Consider the following 22,088-nt stretch of genomic DNA (forward strand, 5'->3'; position numbering starts at 1 on the left):
TGAATTGAAACCAGATGTGTAAATAAAACTACAATATAATTGACAAATAGTGTGCAAATAAATGTGCAATCGACTGTGGAAGAACTCCAACATTTCAGCTGGTGACAGCTCGACTGCTCCCTTGTAAGTAAAGCGAGGAGTTATAGTACAAGGAGTAGCAAAAGACTGGAGGCAATGGAAAAAAATGATGGCTTATAAACAAAACTAAGCTGGTAGGTATTTTTCACAGTATACCTTTTTCCTGGGTATCCTTCTGAATATTTATTGTTGAGGCACGAACCGAGTGCTTCTAGTGCTGCCCGGCTGCAGAAGTTCTGCAATCAGAAACAAAGTGTACGACTTTTCAGCTGAATGCTTACTGTGGATCTGACTGTGAAGAAATACATAAGCATCACACTGACGATAGATTTATTCAAACTAAGGATATTTCTGTGAAGATACATTTCCAGACAGAATTTAGTTTGAGAATAAAAAACTGAGAGATGTCATGCAATGGTAAGACATGGGAGGATGGTGATTCGAGTCCTCATTTGCCAAAGCTGACTTAGGTTTTCTGTGGTTTCCTAAATCGCTTAAGGTAAATGCTGGGACACTTTCTTTGCGTATCAATGCAGCTAATTTTCTACTCTGTCCTTACTCAATCACAGCTTATGCTCTGTCCATAATGACTCTATTATCAACATTTTAAATGTGATACCCAGTCACTAAGTTTGTAACAGAGCAAGTGAGAACCACACACTTGTTCTCATGCCACTCTTGACTGTAATCATATTTTTTTTCTTTATGTGATCTCATATGATGAATGACACATATATGACTATTCCCCAAATTAGCTACTTTATTATTCGAGCAGAGTGAAAGGAAGCATACTTAATCCAATAATTTAACATGCTATAAATAACCCTCATACCACATTATTGCAAATATAAAATTATGACTGCACCATATGTGTAAAGGAATTTATCATGTGTAAAGGAATTTATTAACTTTCCAAGAAAAAAAAATTGGAGTAGGAATTTAAAACCATGGAGAAGAAATAAAAACGTTGAGGTTCACCAATGACACTGTAATTCTGTCAGAGACAGCAAAGGACTTGGGAGAGCAGTTGAACGGAATGGACAGTGTCTTGAAAGGAGGATATAAGATGAACATCAACAAAAGTAAAACAAGGATAATGGGAATGTAGTCGAATTAAATCGTGTAATGCTGAGGGAATTAGATTAGGAAATGAGACACTTAAAGTTGTAAAGGAGTTTTGCTATTTGGGGAGCAAAATAACTGATGATGGTCGAAGTAGAGAGGATATAAAATGTAGACTGGCAATGGCAAGAAAAGCGTTTCTGAAGTAGAGAAATTTGTTAACATTGACTATAGATTTAAGTGTCAGGAAATCATTTCTGAAAGTATTTGTATGGAGTGTAGCCATGTATGGAAGTGAAACAAGGACGATAAATAGTTTAGACAAGAAGAGAATAGAAGCTTTCGAAATGTGGTACTAGAAAAGGGTGATGAAGATTAGATGGGTAGATAACATAACAAATGAGGAGGTATCGAATAGAATTGGAGAGAAGAGAAATTTGTGGCGCAACTTGACTAGAAGAAGGGATCAGTTGGTAGGGCATATTCTGAGGCATCAAGGGATCACCAATTTAATATTGGAGGGCAATGTGGAGGGTAAAAATCGTAGAGGGAGACCAAGAGATGAATACAGTAAGCAGATTCAGAAAGATGTAGGTTGCAGTAGGTGCTGCGAGATGAAGAAGCATGCACAGGATAGAGTAGCATGGAGAGCTGCATCAAACCAGTCTCTGGAATGAAGATCACAACATTGTTACAGATATACTGTATCCAACCAGGGACACTGGAGCGACTGTTTTCACTTCAAGTTAATTACTCTGTGGTTTAAAATACACTTTTCTCAGACGAAAATACACTTTTTCCCATGTGAAAGTACGTTTTTTCCATGTTAAGTCACAATATACTTACACTGAAAAACTTATCAATCCTTTGAATGGCGAACATTTTATGCACCGGTGTAGAACTTCCTGACCCTCTTGGAAATGAAAACCAGAAAGAAACATATGATGCACATTTTCGTATTGTGAAAGTATAAACACCAATTCCATCAAATACAGCACTTTACTTCCAAAGAACTAAAAACGAGATTGCACTCCCTAGTGTGTATATATCAGGCAACCATAGCTCATGTCATGTGATCTCGCAAGCCAATGACAGCAGACATTCTGAGCATAGGACATGATGTAATCAGACAACAACAACATCAACATCACTGTTAAGTAGTGCAATCAAACAAACAGAAATAGTTAGTGGTTTAAATTACTATATATACAGTACAGCTACAAGAAAAGCTAAGCTTTCACACATAATATTGGTTGTAATTTTTTTCCATAGACAAGCTATTTACCTCTGAAACTGGTCAAGAACTGACTTCACACTTTTTTTATGGATAATTATACATTCTGACATTGTTATTGCATAATCTGTAATCTAACTAAAATAAATATGAAAAACTAATCCTGAAGCTTGGTCTTTGTTTTTGTGTTACTGCTTAAGATATATCAAACACAAATGTCCACTAAAATTTTAAATAATAGCACAAACAGCTGGTCTTCTGGGCCAGAAATTTTTTAAGTGGCTGGTCCTCAAAGTATTAAGTTTTGAATGAAAGTCGAAAACTCCATGATTTAGAGATGTAACATAATTCACCTTGCGTAAAAGGAAATTTACTTTGAAGTAATGCTTCTCAAGCCACCATTCACAATATCTTCCTGTGAACTGTTAGAAATGTAAGAGTTCGTGGCATTACACTCAATGAAGGCAGTTTCTTGCTACAAAGTGTTGCACAGTCTTCATCCAAAAGCGTTTGACACATTTTACCTTCAGCACAAGCTTGTGTATGCACAGTGTTCTTTTTTTACTGTAAATGGCCTATTTTCTTATTTTGGTGTTATTCTCTCGTTTATGTTTTATTGCTGCAGTATTATTCTTCAGTAGTGGACTTAAATTTTTTGTTAGAGTATCAGTTCCTACCAGTCAGAATTACACAAATTTAACTGAAATCTAAAGAATGAAAAATTTATGGGTTTTTTACCAGATGAAAAAATTTCCATTCCCCCCCCCCCCCCCCCCCCCTCCCGATTATTGCAGGACGTATACACCCTGTCAGTTCAGGAGATATCAGGATTTGCCGATGTCATTGTAATTCTGTTGGAGGAACCAAAGGATTTGAATGATAAAATGAACAGAATGCACACTGTCTTGGAGAGAGGTTATAAGATAAACATCAACAAAAGTAGAAACAAGGGAAATGGAATCTTACCATATAGCAGAGATGCTGAGCAGTTTGTATGGTGAAAAGCAGCTATGCTTTTCTAATACTGTTACATTCCATGCTGGATTCTCCATTGTTTGTTATGGAGTCTTGTTGCATTAAATCTGGTGATACTAATCGGGCAGCAAAATAACTTGAGTTGGAAAAAATACAGGGGACATAAAATGCAGACTGGCAAAAACAAGAAAAAATTTCCTGCAAAAGAGCAATTTGGTAACACTGAATACAATTTTCACTGTTAATAAGTCTTCTGGTAAGGTATTTGTTGGGGTCTGTAGCCTTTTTCTGAAGTGAAATGTGAATGGTAAACAATTCAGTCACAAAGACAATAGATTAAGCATTGCAAAGAGGGATTTTACCAACTCCCTTCACAATGCTCAACTGTCCCTCTCCGTTGGTATGTCAGATCCGCCAGGTATTGGCTTAGCTGTCATGTTCCTTGACTTTCCACTTCACAATCACATCACCAACAGTAGCCTTGGGCAGCTTTAAAATGACTGAAATGTCCCTGACACATGTGTTACTCAGCTGACATCCGACGACTAGTCCACGTTTGAAGCAACTGAGCTCCCTTGGCCGACTCATTCTGCTGTTTTGCTACTGATAACACAATACTTTCCACCTTCTTTTATAGTGGTGGGTCCATCTCTCATGACATCTAGTGGTCAGTTCCACATTAAATACAAGTGTGTGGATACTTTTGATCAGACAGCACGTATGATTTACTGATGGCCTTATAGTTGTGATTAGTGTCATTTCCCTTTAAGTGCCCAGATTCTGAGATTTGGCAAACGTGAATTACAATGGCTTACAGCTAAGGAAAGATTGATTTTAGTATGTATTAAGTGTGATCGAATACTAATGGGAATTTTTGTTTTTCTTAAAGAATCTTTATTTATTCATTTACATCAACTTTGCCCCCTTCAAAGCAATCCCCACCATATACAATACAATTGTGAAAGTGCTTTTTCCAATCGTGGAGGCCCTTCTGGAACTTACTTTTCATTGTGGTGTTGAGCTCCTTCAGCAAGTCGGTTTTCATTTCCTCAGTTGTGGCAAAAGACACCCTTTCACAGTTCTCTTTAGTTTCAGGAATAGAAAGAAGTTACAGAGAGGCATGGCCAGTGAATGTGCTGGCTGAAGCAGCATTAACTTTTAACTTTTGGCCAAAAAAATTACTAACAAGCATTGAGGAGTGAGTGGAAGCATTATTGTGATCAATTTCCACGAGCGATTTTGCAACCATTCTGATTGTTTTCTTTGGATAGCTTCACGCAAATGGCACATAACATCCAGTTAGTTTTCATTATTGACCATATGACCATAAGCCAGTTATTGACCATATGACCATAAGCCAGGAGTTCATGAATCACTATCCCATTGCAATTGACGCTAACAGTGAGAGAAGAAACAACGCATGTAATTGAACTTGTCAAATATTTTTCTATCTTAGCTCTTCAGACGGCTTCCACTGGGACAACTGGGCCTCAGTTTCAATGTCACATCCTTATACCCACGTTTCTTATAACCTCTTTTATAAGTTCTGGTTCATTGTCGACTTTGTTCAGTAATTCCAGAGTGATGTCTATACGGTGTCAATCTCGTTGACATTCAAAAACTTCAGAACAAACTTTATGGCTACACATTGCACAACTAAAACACCTGAAAAAGTGCCTGAAAATGAGCCAAAGGGGACGCCGATACCATCAGCAACCCCTCTGACAGTGTTTAGGCAATTTTCCAGAAACATGTTCTTTACTTCTACATCTACAACTACATCTACACTCTGCAAACCAACATGAGGGGCATGGCAGAGGGTACGTCCCATTGTACCAGTTATTAGGGTTTCTTCCTGTTCCATTCACACATGGAGCATGGGAAGAATGATTGATTGAATGCCTCTGTGCATGCAGTAATTATTCTAATCTTTCTTCACAACCCCTATGTGAGTGATATGTGGGGGAGGGAGTTTTAGTATACCCCTAAAGCAATCATTTAAAGTCTGCAGCTCGTGGTCTTTCGGTAGCGTTCTCACTTCCCGAGCACGGGGCCCTGGGTTCGATTCCCGGTGGGGTCAGTGATTTTCACCTGCCTCGAGATGATTGGGTGTTGCTGTGTCATCTTCATCATCATCTTTCATCCCCATTACAGTCGGAGGAACGCAATGGCAAACCACCTCCACTAGGACCTTGCCTAGTACGATGGTGCGGGTCTCCCGCATCGTCCCCTATGCTCTATCAAGGAGTATGGGACTTCATCATCATCATCATCATCATCATCATCAATCATTTAAAGCCAGTTCTTGAAACTTTGTTAATAGACTCATGGGATAATCTACGTCTGTCTTCGAGAGTATGCCAGTTCAGTTCCTTCGGTATCTCTGTGACACTCTTCCACAGATTAAACAAACCTTTGACCATTTCTGCTGCCTTTCACTGTATACGTTCAGTACCCCTTGTTAGTCCTATCTGGTTTGGGTCCCACACACTTGAGCAATATTACAGAACCAGTCACACGAGTAATTTGTAAACAATTTCTTTTGTAGACAGACTGCACTTCCCCAGTATTCTACCAATAAACCAAAGTCTTACCCACGACTGAATCTATGTGATCATTCCAGTACATATGCCTACAGAATGCTACACCAAAATATTTGTATGAGTTGACCGACTCCAACAGTGAGCCACTGATATTATTGTGATAAGATACTATTTTTTTCGTTTTGTAAAATGCACAATTTTACATTTCTCAACATTTAGAGCAAGTTATCAATGTTTGCACCACTGTGAAATCTTACAAAGATCTGACTGAATATTTATGCAGCTTCTCTCAGATAGTACTTCATTATAAATAACTGCATCATATGCAAAATGCCTGAGTTTACTACTGATATTGCCTGCAACACCATTAATATACAATACGAACAGCAAGGGCCCCAAAACACTTCCCTGGGGCACACCCAAAGTTACTTCTACATCTGATGATGACTCTCCATCTGTGATAACATACTGTGACCTTCCTGCCAAAAAATCCAAAATCCAGCCACAAATTTCACTTGATACCCCATATGGTAGGTGCAGTACTGAGCAAAATGTTTTATGAAAATCAAGAAATACTGCATTACCTGGTTGCCTTGATCCAAACCTTTTAGTATGTCAAGTGAGAAAAATGCGAGTTGGGTTTCGCATGATCAGTTTTCGAAAACCATACTGGTCGCCATTGAGAAGGTCATTATGTTCAAGATATCTCATTATATCTGAGCTCAGAATATGTTCTAAGATTCTACAACAAATCAATGTCAAGAACATTGGGCTGTAGTCTTGTAGATCACTTCTACTACCCTTCTTGTAGACATGTGTGACCTGTGCTCTTTTCCAAGAACTGGGCATGGTTTTTTGTTCAGTGGAAATGGAAATGAGTGTTTGGCATCATTGGCTGGCTGCCTTGGTGCAGGTCTTATTACATTCGACACCACATTGGACGACCTGCATGCCAGATGGGGATGAAATGATGACGAAGACAGCAGAACACCCAGTCCCTGAGCAGAGCCGGAAATCGAACCCAGGCCCGTAAGATGGCAATCCATCACACTGACCACTCAGTTACCGGGGTGGACATGGGATCTATGATAGATTATAGTTAGAAGAGGGGCTAACTCAACCTCAAAGTCAGTGTAGAATCTGACCGGGATTCCATTGGGGCCTGGAGCTTTGTTCAATTTTAACAATTTCAGCTGACACTAAATACTTATTTCATTCACCTTTTCAGTGGTATAAGGATTATATTGGGACAATTCTCCTGGCTTTTCCTTTTTAAAGCAACATTTGAAAATGGGAGTTTAGTGTTTCAGCTTTTGCTTTGCTACGCTCAATTTCAGTTCTTGACTCACTCGCTAGGGATTGGTCACTAAATTTGGTGCCCGCATCTTGTGGTCGTGCGGTAGCGTTCTCGCTTCCCACGCCCGGGTTCCCGGGTTCGATTCCCGGCGGGGTCAGGGATTTTCTCTGCCTCGTGATGGCTGGGTGTTGTGTGCTGTCCTTAGGTTAGTTAGGTTTAAGTAGTTCTAAGTTCTAGGGGACTTATGACCACAGCAGTTGAGTCCCATAGTGCTCAGAGCCATTTGAACTAAATTTGGTGCTACTAACAGCCTTTACATACGACCAGAATTTCTTTGGGTTCTGCGAAAGATCATTTGCCAGTATTCTGCTGTGGTAGTCATTGAAGGCTTCACACATTGCTCTCTTTGAGAGCCAAACACGTTTCATTCAGCTTCTCTCTATCTATAGCCCTACACTTTGTCTTACACCTATTATGCAGTAATCTCTGCCTCTTTAGAAGTTTCTTTACATGGAGGTTTCCTCCCATTATGAACTCTTCCACTGCATACATATCTATCCAGTGCATGGTTGACTACTCTGTACCTGGAGTCTCTCTGCGTGCTCCTGACCTGCGCTGAAAGTTTCAAGTTCCTCATTGAGATACGACACTATTGATTTTATATAGTTTACTGAATACACATTGGTGTCCAAAATTAAAGCAACAAACCGCTTTTCCCCATCATGTATCTAATTTGCGATATAATCATACAAACTGCCGACCAGGTGTCCATACGATCGTGCTCTACACGTTACGATGGCATTCCGGTCAATGGACAACCGTGCCAACAATGACGTCAGGGCAGCTATCAAATGAGGTAGTGTTCGCCGGGTAGCCCCATGTCGACAATCGTATATGGCTTTTGAATAACATCAACACTAATTTGTTAGAACCTTTCCATTACATCATGAGTGGTGAAGCATGGTTTCATCTTTTTGGTCATGTACTGCTGTCAGAGGTGGTCACACCCCATACTGATCACATTAACCAGTTGTCAGAATGTGTACAAAACAAAGAACATTTTTGTCTATTGTTATGCGTGTTGTGGTTGTTTACGTTCTGCATTCTTTACAGTGTTTCTACTTTACTATCACCTGTTTATACTGTCTTGTGGCAAAATAAATGCAACCTTGCATAATTTCGATTTGTTGCTTTAATTTTGGAAGACTGTATACAGGGTGTCCCATTTATCTTGAACACCCTAAATAACTGTTTGTCCAGATGCAAATTACAAAATGTTTCAAGCAAATGTTCTTTAGCCATCAGGGGGACATCAATCAGCGTGATAGCCTTCATTGAAGCTGTCCAATCGCTACGAGCTTTGTCATTCACCGATCCAGGATGTCGAAGTTGAGTAGTGGTTTCAACTACCCAAACCACATCCATTCATGTTGTGGTGGTTCGTTTCGGTGGTTTGCTGTTTGGGAGGTTTTCCAGTGAGCAACACTGAGTGTTTCTACTGCTGAAATTTAGCCACCATGCAGTGCAATTAACTATTTTGGTCGAGTACAATTTGAGTGCACCAGCGGAATTTTCTGTCTTGTGGCCGTTAGTGTTCCGGTTACCTGCCCTGGCCACTAACGTAATTTCAAGTAGTGTCCTTTCCTCACCTGTTGTCGCTGTGCAACATGGTGTGTAATTTTGACAGTTAATACATAACACATTGTGGATTATCACGTTTGTAACCTTTCCAGTTTAAGTTGTCATGTACTGATTGATGGTAAGCAAGTCATTGTGTCGGTCAGTCCACAGCTGTCCCCTGGTTGGGTTCCAACAGATAGTTGGGCTCACCACCTGTCTCTCCTAAGTGAACGAGGGCAGACCGACCTCCCTGGAGGCTTCTGAGTGCCACCGGTGTTTAATTATCTGTTGTCTGCTACTATAAATTTAAGGCTTATCGTTACTTTTTATTTTCTTAAAAATTTTATAAATTAATTTTTAAGTTTGTCATTCAAGCTTAAACACTGTGGCCTTCTGCCTTTAAAAGATTATGGTAATATATTTTAAAATTCTGAACCTTAATTGTGGCCTTCAGCCATTGGTATTGCACCTTGCATATGTATGTTCTATCTGCTTTGCCTTAAGGCTTTCCATGTAGCCATGATACATTTCTTTATTTATTTGATTTGCCTCTTTAATTGCATTTTAATCTTGTTCATTTTTACATTTATTGTTGTTAAACATTCTGGCCTTGCCTTTAAAAGTCTATGGTAATATATTCTAAAATTTTCAAATTTAATTGTGGCCCTCAGTCATTTGTATTGCACATGCATATGGTTGCTGGTTTTTAAAAAATTATTTTATTGCTATCTTAATTGGATTTTTATCTTGTTGATTTGTTAAGGTTTCTTGTTTGGAGGCCTTCAGCCATGAAAGAGCTGCATTTGGTAAAGGTCTGGCTATGTGCCACTTTGGTTGTAAAGGTGGTTAAATTACAATAAATGACAATTAGAAGGAGAAACTGACCTCAACCTTGGCTCTTTTCACAATCCTATTACCTGTTCTGCCCAGTGGGTTTAGCGGGCGTATCATTCCACTGCTGCTGGTGGACAGCCGCAGATTACGCGTACCTGCTATACCAATATCTGGGGGCTTTTCTGTGGTCATTACCACTGTGGTCCTCCCCTTGTTACCTGCAAAAGTAATTTACGGTAGTGTGGTAGTTCAGGATCCATTAACCTTGAGGGTTTCCTCTTTCTTCCTGAAGCTATGGTCATTTTTGTGGATTTCTGCAGCTTCCCTGAACAAGCAAGTGTCATAGCATTTTCCACAGCAAGAGCTTGTGTGTTGGCTAATTTTATTGTGTGGTCAATCTCCACCACGGCCTATTTCTCCATCTGACCCCACCTGCAATGCCACTTATGTTCTGTCATCCTGGTGCTGACTGATCATCCAGTCATTCCAACATACGAGGGGCATTTGAAAAGTCCGTGCAAAGTCCGAGAGATGGCACCACCGGCATATATCGAGGTCATGTTTAGTTAGTAGCATCTTTGGAAAGAACACACACCAAGCTTCAGCCATATTGGTCTATTTATTTGTGTATGGCATTCGTGTGAATCAAGGAAGTTGAGTGATTGTCAAAAAATGTACGAAAAAGAATTTCGTGTCGTGATTAAACATTACTTTATGAAAGGCAAAACACCTCAGGAGACCAAAGAGAAGCTTGATAAAGATTACGGTGAATCTGCACCTTCGATTAGAACAGTTTATATGTGGTTTCAAAATTTTCGGAATGGCCATATGGGCACAAGTGATGTTGAACATTCTGGACACCCTGTGGAGGTTACGACTGCAGAAATCATTGATAAAATCCATGATATGGTGATGGATGACAGAAGAGTTATGGTGCGTGAGATTGCTAGTGCTGTGGGCATCTTGAATGAATGGGTACATAATATTTTGCATAAACATTTGGACATGAGAAAGCTATCTACAAGATGGGTTCCGCAATTGCTCACACTTGACCATAAACGGAATCGTGTGAAGTGTTGAAAGGATGGTTTGCAGCTGTTCAGGAAGAATCCGCAGGACTTTAAGCGTCGTTTCATCACTGTGGATGAAACGTGGACACATTACTATACTCCTGAGACCAAATAACAATCTAAACAATGGGTTACCAAGGGAGATTCTGGACCAAAAAAAAGAGGAAGACCATTTCTTTGGCCGGAAAGGTTATGGTGACTGTCTTTTGGGATTCGCAAGGGATAATCCTCTTCGACTAACTGGAAAAGGGTGAAACTATTACAGGTGCATATTATTCATCGTTATTGGACTGTCTGAAAACCGAGCTGCAAGAAAAACGCCGGCGATTGGACCGCAAAAAAAGTCCTTTTCCATCGCAACAATGCACCAGCACACACCTCAACAGTTGTGGTCGCAAAAATTAATAGAAATAGGATTCCAAATCGTTTCACATCCCCCCTATTCTCCAGACTTGTCTCCCTTGGACTACTATTTGTTCTCCAATTTGATGAAATGGCTGGCGGGACAAAGATTTTATTCAAACAAGGAGTGATTGCGGCAAATAGCTATTTTGCAGACTTGGACAATTCCTATTATTCGGAAGGGATCAACAAATTAGAACAGCGTTGGATGAAGTGTATAAGTCTAAATGGATACTACGTCGAAAAATAAAAATGGTTTACCCCAAACACTTAAGTAGTTTTTATTTTTGCACGGACTTTTCAAATGCCCCTCATAAACTTTTCCACATGTACACAGTATGTAGTACATTCCCAATCTTGCAAATGAGTCCATTTTCTCCTTTGCCGATCTGAGATACTCTTTGATGTACTTTGGTGATTTATAAATAGTCCTTATGCTGTGTTTGTGCAATGTGTGGCTGATTCTGACCATCACTCTGCGAATGCATGGCAGAATAGCTGTACACGACATTTCTTCTTCCAATGTGTCTCTTTGCCAAAACGTCTTATACAACCGGTGGCATACCCACTGCTCCTCAGAACGTGAAGTACAACAAATTGAAAGTGTCCTGTATAGCAATGGGTATTCTACGAGGTGCGTAAGAGGGGTCACAGAATCAAACACTCGGCAAAGTGACACATCGGAAAAAGAAATGTCAGGTACAGTCTTTCTGCCATACATTTCCAGAATGATGGACAGAATCATCTGTGTATTGCACAAACACAGCGTAAAAACTATTTATAAACTGACAGACAAGACCAGAGAATGTCTCAGACGGCAAAGGACAAAAGAGACTAACTTTCAATGTTTGGAATGTATTATATACCATGTACATATCGAAAAATTTGTGTATGAATGACTGGACATATCAATGGACACCAGGGTCACCAAACATTAATGGCACTGCAGGTTGCGACAGGTGGAGAAATAGGCCACGGCTGAGTGTGCGGTGCGTGAGACCAATCACAAAATAAAATTTTGCCAACACGGAAGTTTTTGTTATGGAAGAGACCTACCACACCTGCTTGTTTCGGGGGGATACAAAACTCTGCAAAAATGACAACAGTTTCAACAAGAAATAGGAAAGCCTCAAGGTGGATTGATCCTGGTTTCCCGTGCTGCAGCCAATGACTGTTGCAGTTAGGAAAGAGAGGACCACAGCAGTAATGATCACAGACACCGGCGCATCAGGTACATACCATCTGTCAGTACGAGCTTGACTCCAGTCCACCACCAGCAATGGAGGGTGAAGCTTTAACAATGCCATTCTCTCATGCTGGTAAAAGTCAGAAAAAAATCATCAAATGAACGTAGGCTGAAGAACCTGAGACAGATGCAAAGTGGCAATTTTTCATTGCCAGCAACATCATTAATATACAATCTATGAGGGTAATCCGAAAAGTAAGGTCTCCTATTTTTTTATAAGTACATAGACCTGTTTATTCCTACAATGGTTTACATCAGTTTACAGCTTGAACATATAACTATTTTTTGGCATAATCACCGTTTCTGGCGATGGATTTTTGTAGACGCCGTGGCAGTTTTTGTATGCCCACGTCACACCAGCTTGCCGCCATGCTCTTCAGAAAGTTATGCAATTCTCCTTTCACCTCGTCGTCGAAGCTGAATCGCTGGGACCACAATTAACACTGACAGGTACTGTGAGACTCTGAAAAAACTCAAACGGACAATTCAGAACCAGAGGAGAGGAATGTTGAGTGAGGGCATACACACTCTCCACGACAACGTTCGCCCACACATCGCTCGGCAAACCGTTGCTCTCCTGTAACAGTTTCAGTGGAACATAATCACCCACCCATCCTATAGTCCTGACTTGGCTCCCAGTGACTATCAGCTGTTCCCTAGGTTAAAAGCACGTTTGGCCTGAAAGCGATTCAGCTCCGACGACGAGGTGAAAGAAGAGGTTCATAACTTTCTGAACAGCATGGCGGTGAGCTGGTATGACATGGGCATACAAAACCTGCCACAGTGCCTACAAAAACGCATTGACAGAAATGGTGATTATGTTGAGAAAAAAAAAAGCCGGCCCAAGTGGCCATGCGCTGCAGTCTGGAACCGTGAGACCGCTACAGTCGCAGGTTCGAATCCTGCCTTGGGCATGGATGTGTGTGATGTCCTTAGGTTAGTTCGGCTTAACTAGTTCTAAGTTCTAAGGGACTAATGACCTCAGAAGTTGAGTCCCATAGTGCTCAGAGCCATTTGAACCATTTTTTGTCAAAAAATAGCTAAATGGTCAAGCTGTAAACTGATGTAAGCCATTGTAGAAATAAACAGACCTATGTACTTATAAAAAAAATAGGAGACCTTACTTTTGGGATTACCCTCATACATCTACATCTATACTCTGCAAACCACCGTGAGGTGCATAGTAGAGGATACATACAACTGTACCAGTTATTAGGGTTCCATTCACATATGGAGCATGGGAAGATTGATTGTTTGAATGCCTCTGTGTCTGCAGTAACTATTCTAATCTTATTCTCACAACCCCAATGTTAGCAATACATAGGGGTTGTAGTATATTCCTAGAGTCACTATTTAAAGCCGGTTCTTGAAACTTTGTTAATAGATTTTCTTGGGATAGTTTGCGTCAGTCTTCCAATTCAGTTCCTTCAGTATCTCTGTGACACTCTCCCATGGATTAAAGAAACCTGTTGTCATTTGTGCTGCCCTCCTCTGTATACATTCAATATCCACAGTTAGTCCTATTTGGTACTGATCCAACACACTTTTAGCAATATTCTAGAATTGGTCACATGGGTGATTTGTAATCATTCTCCTGTGTAGACTGCCAATAAACCAAAGTCTACCCCCTGTTTTATCCATGGCTGAGCCTATGTGATCATTCTATTTCATATCCCTGTAGAGTGTTACATCAAGGTATTTGTATGAGTTGGCTGATTCCAACTGTGACTCACTAATATTATAGTCCTAGGATACCACATTTTTTCATTTTGGAAATGGACAAGTTTACATTTCTGAACATTTAAAGCAAGCTGCCAATCACTACATCACTCTGAAGTCTAATCAAGATCTGACTTACAGGATAACGGCATGAAATTTCAATTTGTTATTACAAATTTAAGGTTTTCATTGGACTCACCCTCGTATATAATTGTATGTAAATGTGTATGCTCCATATCTCCTCTTAAACCACTGTAATGGTTTCAAACAGGCTTGTTACACTTCCACTTACCATCTGGAAAGAATCACTGTCGGAGGAAGTACCATCTACAACCCACAGATGTGGGAGTGGTGGTTGTCGTGGAACTGGTCAATGGTTCACTTTCACCATTTAATGAAAAACTCAATATGTTTCATACATCCACGATATGATCCAATAAAGCTCGAATAACAATTTCATATTTCTTACAGTCTGAATGAAATAGATAAAATGGTTTTGTGCCCTCATATAGAGGATATACATTTAAAGAGGAATGTAATATGTACAATACATTTTTAATTTTTCAAAAACCTTTAATTATTTTTCATATATTGAATTTATTGAAAAAATAAATTCTGTTCTTTGACACAATTACAGTAAAAGTTACTGACATTAAAACTGGTAACTAAAAAACTCTCAAACTAACTTCAGAAAAGATTATCGGTAAGTAATTAATTTGGTCATGTAAATATTATCTTTGTCCTTCTCAGTTAGTCAGAAGTTTGTCAGAAGTGGTTATGGAAGCCAGTTTGAGGTTGTATTGAGTACTGAATGTAAAATATTTCTCACTTCTCATTTGAAATAACACATTAAATATTATGACCATAACATATTTTTGTCCACATAGGAATAATTTTCTTGCAGACATTGTGCTAAGCCTATGAAGAAGTCATAACGGACATTGTCAAGTGAGGTAAGTTATAATTATTTACAACATTCATGTTCAAACTAAAGTTAAACTTCTAACCATCACCTCTTTGTTTTAACAATATAAGAGAAGGATATATTGCTGCTCACCACAAAGATGACACACTGAGTTGCAGACAGGCACAATGAAAAGATTGTTGCACATTTAGCTTTTGGCCAAAGCCTTCTTCAGAAAGACAAGCACACACACGTCCACTCACATCCATTCCCACAAGCAAGCACACCCCATGCGCACACGACTGCCATCTTCGGCAGCTTGGACCGACCTCGAGTTTCCACTGTTTGATTTTACCTCTTTCAGTTCTTTAAGCAGCTGAAGAACATCACACCAACCAATTCACTGTCAAGGAAGTGAGGTTTGTGAGAAACATAATTTTCAATACTAGTATTTGAACAAAGAGAGATGAAAGTGTTAGATATTGGAAGGGAGGTGGCTTAGAAACATAACCCACAAACATTTGGAGTAATTTCAACTAATTTTTGTGCAGACATGAGTTATTTGCCTAAAAATACTGTGGGAGTAAGAAACCACTGCTACTCCTAGAGTTGGGGGGTGGGTGATGACAATGGGTGAAGTAGTAAAAATGTTCAAAAACAATCTGTTGGTGTTCCTTTCCTGTATTTAGCTGACTTGGAATACTTTAAAAGTATGAAGTGTAACACAGCTCTTATATGTGTGGTCTAATGCATCAACCTGGTCACGAAAATGAGCACCACAATGAGCCAATAATTCTGTCAGTGTTTCACAGCAAAGATCATACTACAAGGCTGAGTAACCCAGATACATTTAATGTCCCCCCTTGACTCCAACGATGCAAAACAGTGGAAATTCAGACAGTTGACAGTGACAGTCTATCTTCTTCAAATGACTGTCAGCTATTGTTGTCAATGTGCATCAAACAAAATGAAGATTGTAAGTCAGGTTCAAAAGAATGGAAAAAAGGAAAACTACTTCAAAGAAATGAAACAGATTATCAATTTCATACTACGCAGAAACGTATCACCTCATTTTGAGCTTGCGAATCTGAAGATCAACGTGAATGTTGTTTTGAAGGAAATATATGGTATGTGACATACACTATGTGATCAACACTATCCGGACATCTGGCTGAAAATGACTTACAAGTTTGTGGTGCCCTCCATTGGTAATGCTGGAATTCAATTGGCTCACCCTTAGCCTAGATGACAGCTTCCACTCTCGCAGGCATATGTTCAATTAGGTACTGGAATGTTTCTTGGGGAATGGCAACCCATTCTTCACAGAGTGCTGCAATAAGGAGAGGTATTGATGTCGGTAGTTGGGGCCTGGCACAAAGTCGGCATTCCAAAACATTCCACAGGTGTTCTATAGGATACAGGTCAGGACTCTGTGCAGGCTAGTCCATTAAAGGGATGTTATTGTCATGTATCCATTCCACCACAGGCAGTGCATTATGAACAGGTGCTCGATCATGTTGAAAGATGCAATCACCATCCCCAAACTGCTCTTCAACAGTGGGAAGCAAGAATGTGCTTAAACATCAATGTAGGCCTATGCTGTGATAGTGTCATGCAAAACAATGAGGGGTGCAAGCCAGCCCCCTCCATGAAAAACACAACCACACCATAACACCACCGCCTCCGAATTTTACTACGGGCACTACACATGCTGGCAGATGATGTTCACCAGCCATTTGTCTACCCACACCCTGCCATCGGATTGCCACATTGTGTACGTGATTCGTCACTCCACACAATGTTTTACCACTATTCAATTGTCCAATGTTTACGCTCCTTACACCAAGCAAACCAACATTTGTCATTTACCGGCCTGATGTGTGGCTTATGAATAGCTGCTCGACTATGAGATCCAAGTTTTCTCACCTCCCACCAAACTTCATAGTACTTGCAGTGGATCCTGATGCAGTTCGAAATTCCTGTGTGGTGGTCTGGATAGATGTCTGACCCTCTTCAACTATCAGCGGTCTGTCAGTCAACAGACGAGGTAAGCCTGTACACTTTTTTGCTGTACGTGGCCCTTCACATTTCCACTTTCCTATCACATTGGAAACGGTGGACCTAAGGATGTTTAGGAGTGTGGAAATCTTGCCTACAGATATATGATCCGAGTGACACCCAATAACCTGACCTTGTTTGAAGTCCGCGAGTTCCACGGAGCACCCCATTCGGTTCTCTCAGGATGTCTAATGACTACTGAGGTCACTGATATGGAGTACTTGGCAGACTGTTTAGCAAGAGTAATAGAAGGCAGATTTCAGACTACCTAATAGATCAAAACGAAAATTTCTGTTCCGACACTGACAACGTTGAGTGTTTATGGAAAAAGTTCAAGGCAATCGTAAAATGCGTTTTAGACAGGTACGTGCCGAGTAAAACTGTGAGGGACGGGAAAAATCCACTGTGGTACAACAACAAAGTTAGGAAACTACTGCGAAAGCAAAGAGAGCTCCACTCCAAGTTTAAACGCAGCCAAAACCTCTCAGACAAACAGAAGCTAAACGATGTCAAAGTTAGCATAAGGAGGGCTATGCGTGAAGCGTTCATTGAATTCGAAAGTAAAATTCTATGTACCGACTTGACAGAAAATCCTAGGAAGTTCTGGTCTTACGTTAAATCAGTAAGTGGCTCGAAACAGCATATCCAGACACTACGGGATGATGATGGCATTGAAACAGAGGATGACGCGCGTAAAGCTGAAATACTAAACACCTTTTTCCAAAGCTGTTTCACAGAGGAAGACCGCACTGCAGTTCCTTCTCTAAATCCTCGCACAAACGAAAAAATGGCTGACATCGAAATAAGTGTCCAAGGAATAGAAAAGCAACTGGAATCACTCAATAGAGGAAAGTCCACTGGACCTGACGGGATACCAATTCGATTCTACACAGAGTACGCGAAAGAACTTGCCCCCCTTCTAACAGCCGTGTACCGCAAGTCTCTAGAGGAACGGAGGGTTCCAAATGATTGGAAAAGAGCACAGATAGTCCCAGTTTTCAAGAAGGGTCGTCGAGCAGATGCGCAAAACAATAGACCTATATCTCTTACGTCGATCTCTTGTAGAATTTTAGAACCTGTTTTTTGCTCGCGTATCATGTCATTTCTGGAAACCCAGAATCTACTATGTAGGAATCAACATGGACTCCGGAAACAGCGATCGTGTGAGACCCAACTCGCCTTATTTGTTCATGAGACCCAGAAAATATTAGATACAGGCTCCCAGGTAGATGCTATTTTTCTTGACTTCCGGAAGGTGTTCGATACAGTTCCGCACTGTCGCCTGATAAACAAAGTAAGAGCCTACGGAATATCAGACCAGCTGTGTGGCTGGATTGAAGAGTTTTTAGCAAACAGAACACAGCATGTTGTTATCAATGGAGAGACGTCTACAGACGTTAAAGTAACCTCTGGCATGCCACAGGGGAGTGTTATGGGACCATTGCTTTTCACAATATATATAAATGACCTAGTAGATAGTGTCGGAAGTTCCATGCGGCTTTTCGCGGATGATGCTGTAGTATACAGAGAAGTTGCTGCATTAGAAAATTGTATCGAAATACAGGAAGATCTGCAGCGGATAGGCACTTGGTGCAGGGAGTGGCAACTGACCCTTAACATAGACAAATGTAATGTATTGCGAATACATAGAAAGAAGGATCCTTTATTGTATGATTATATGATAGCGGGACAAACACTGGTAGCAGTTACTTCTGTAAAATATCTGGGAGTGTGCGTACGGAACGATTTGAAGTGGAACAATCATATAAAACTAATTGTTGGTAAGGTGGGTACCAGGTTGAGATTCATTGGGAGAGTGCTTAGAAAATGTAGTCCATCAACAAAGGAGGTGGCTTACAAAACACTCGTTTGACCTATACTTGAGTATTGCTCATCAGTGTGGGATCCGTACCAGGTCGGGTTGACGGAGGAGATAGAGAAGATCCAAAGAAGAGCGGCACGTTTCGTCACCGGGTTATTTGGTAACCGTGATAGCGTTACGGAGATGTTTAATAAACCCAAGTGGCAGACTCTGCAAGAGAGGCGCTCTACATCGCTGTGTAGCTTGCTCGCCAGGTTTCGAGAGGTTGCGTTTCTGGATGAGGTATCAAATATATTGCTTCCCCCTACTTATACCTCCCGAGGAGATCACGAATGTAAAATTAGAGAGATTAGAGCGCGCACGGAGGCTTTCAGACAGTCGTTCTTCCCGCGAACCATACGCGACTGGAACAGGAAAGGGAGGTAATGACAGTGGCACGTAAAGTGCCCTCCGCCACACACCGTTGGGTGGCTTGCGGAGTATCAGTGTAGTGTAGATGTAGGTGGTGGCACAATGCCCCTAAAATGAAAAACTTATAGTTTTGGTGGTGTCCGGATACTTTTGATCACATAGTGTACGTGTATACGGGCAAAACCACTGCAAGAAAGTTATAAACTAAATAAAATGTCTCTGCAAGGCGAAAGAAAGGCCTTGTGCAATTAACCTGAGAGTCTATCAGCAAATCAAAAATGGCATGAGAAATACATCTGATAAGGAAAATCATTTTGATTGTTAACATAAAATTTTAAAACTTTCAATTTTAATGGGAAAAGGCAAATAACAAAAACAAAAAGCAACAGGAACTCAAGAGCAAACTGAAAATAAAACTAACCTCTGATGCAATTAATTCCAAACAGCATTTCTGCCTCATCTTTTCTTTTTTGATCAGCTCCCACATTTCAGGATCATCTTCACATATCTGTTCATTTCCTGTCCAGTTGGAAGCTAACTGGTTTTGCAGGAACCAATTTTTCTGAAACAACGCAATGGCAACAGGTAACAATCAACTGATTACACAGGGTTAAATGTATTACACACAAAATTATGAATCCTTAAGTCAGATAGAGATAGAGAGAGAGAGGGAGGGAAAGAGAGAAAATAACAGCTGGCCAGCTACCATCTAATAAAGCAAGCAACTGGGACTTCCAATCAGTTTAACACTTTGAGCCTCATGCCTGTGATATAATGTTGTCTTCAGTGTTACAAACAATGCCATGCCTGTTATATTACGGGCAAAACATCTTCATGAGGACTGCCACAACCATAATACTAGTCAGTCTTTCTACAAATTATCTGAATACCTACATTCAAGGACTGAAACTTACTGTTAGCTACTTAGCAAGTAGCAATGTTTGTTGTAAAAATGCATAACAGGTCATAATGTTACTAACAAGACTCAGTATTTACAGATGAAGGAACATATTTCCCTTGGAAAAAAAATCACTGTACTCAATTAAATATAATACTACTAATGCCCGATAAACAGCGCCTATATAGGCAGGGTATAAACAATAATTGTCTACAGTGTAGAGCAAATCAAGACGAGTGACGTCACTTGCAGTCTATCAAGTCGTAAAGGTGCCACAAATTGGCCTACAACAATCCCCTACGCTACAGCACATGCATCGTATGCCACAGAAAACACCTTCACAACATCGTTGACTTTGAAACCATTGTGGTAGTACCACCTTAGCCCATAGAGGACAGACTGAGTATACATTGTCTACAGTTATTTTAAAGCTTTTAATTGATATTTTATACATTATTTAAGTAGTTCCATGGTTGTAAAGAGATATTTTATACATAACTATTTTTGTTATTATTGTACTTTTTTTTTACGTTCTGACGATTATCTGAATCTGTTTTACACTGATTGGTTGATGTGAGGTAGAGGGAGAAGAGGTAGGTGGAGCATCTTCGTATTTAAGTGTAATCTCATCACTTGCTGACACCAGTTGACATCACAGCACCTGAGAAGAGTGCTCCACCTACCATCTATGAAGGATGCCATGGATATAACAAGTCTTATTGTATTTTATCCTTATAAGCATTTTGTCATACTTTATTGTCAATCTCCCCCTCACGAACCATGGACCTTGCTGTTGGTGGGTAGGCTTGCGTGCCTCAACGATACAGATAGCCCTACCGTAGGTGCAACCACAACGGAGGGGTATCTGTTGAGAGGCCACACAAACGTGTGGTTCCTGAAGAGGGGCAGCAGCCTTTTCAGTAGTTGCAGGGGCAACAGTCTGGATGATTGACTGATCTGGCCTTTTAACACTAACCGAAACGGCCTTGCTGTGCTGGTACTGCGAATGGCTGAAAGCAAGGGGAAACTACAGCCATAATTTTTCCCAAGAGCATGCAGCTTTACTGTATGATTAAATGATGATGGCGTCCTCTTGGGTAAAATATTCCGGAGGTGAAATAGTCCCCCATTCATATCTCCGGGCAGGTACTACTCAAGAGGATGTCATTATCAGGAGAAAGAAAACTGGTGTTCTACGGATCAGAGCGTGGAATTTCAGATCCCTTAATCGGGCAGGTAGGTTAGAAAATTTAAAAAAGGAAATGGATAGGTTAAAGTTAGATAGAGTGGGAATTAGTGAAGTTCGGTGGCGGGAGGAACAAGACTTTTGGTCAGGTGAATACAGGGCTATAAATACAAAATCAAATAGGGGTAATGCAGGAGTAGGTGTAATAATGAATAAAAAAAAGTAGGAATGCGGGTAAGCTACTACAAACAGCATAGTGAACACATTATTGTGGCCAAGATAGACATGAAGCCCACGCCTACTACAGTAGTACAAGTTTATATGCCAACTAGCTCTGCAGATGACGAAGAAATTGCAGAAATGTATGATGAAATAAAAGAAATTATTCAGATTGTGAAGGGAGACGAAAATTTAATAGTCATGGGTGACTGGAATTCGAGAGTAGGAAAAGGGAGAGAAGGAAACATAGGTGAATATGGATTGGGGCTAAGAAATGAAAGAGGAAGCCGCCTGGTAGAATTTTGCGCAGAGCATAACTTAATCATAGCTAACACCTGGTTTAAGAATCATGGAAGAACCCTGGAGATACTAAAAGGTATCAGATAGATTATATAATGGTAAGACAGAGATTTAGGAACCAGATTTTAAATTGTAAGACATTTCCAGGGGCAGATGTGGACTCTGACCACAATCTATTGGTTATGACCTGTAGATTAAAACTGAAGATAC

General features: G+C 40.3%; 1 protein-coding gene across 1 annotated transcript in view; it reads right to left on the minus strand.

Annotated features, from left to right (window-relative positions):
- LOC124553359 (serine hydroxymethyltransferase, mitochondrial-like) overlaps positions 1 to 20,955 on the minus strand; it is a 190,280-nt gene extending 169,325 nt beyond the window's left edge. Inside the window, exons 1-3 of the mRNA XM_047127232.1 lie at positions 20,926 to 20,955; positions 19,697 to 19,837; positions 235 to 314 (exon numbers count right to left, since the gene is read on the minus strand). Coding sequence (XP_046983188.1) covers positions 235 to 314; positions 19,697 to 19,837; positions 20,926 to 20,955 — 251 coding nt within the window. The remainder of the gene's footprint in view (positions 1 to 234; positions 315 to 19,696; positions 19,838 to 20,925) is intronic.
- Between the last annotated feature and the right edge of the window lie 1,133 nt (positions 20,956 to 22,088).

Source organism: Schistocerca americana, chromosome 11, assembly GCF_021461395.2.
Source record: "Schistocerca americana isolate TAMUIC-IGC-003095 chromosome 11, iqSchAmer2.1, whole genome shotgun sequence".
Classification (NCBI taxonomy): domain Eukaryota; kingdom Metazoa; phylum Arthropoda; class Insecta; order Orthoptera; family Acrididae; genus Schistocerca; species Schistocerca americana.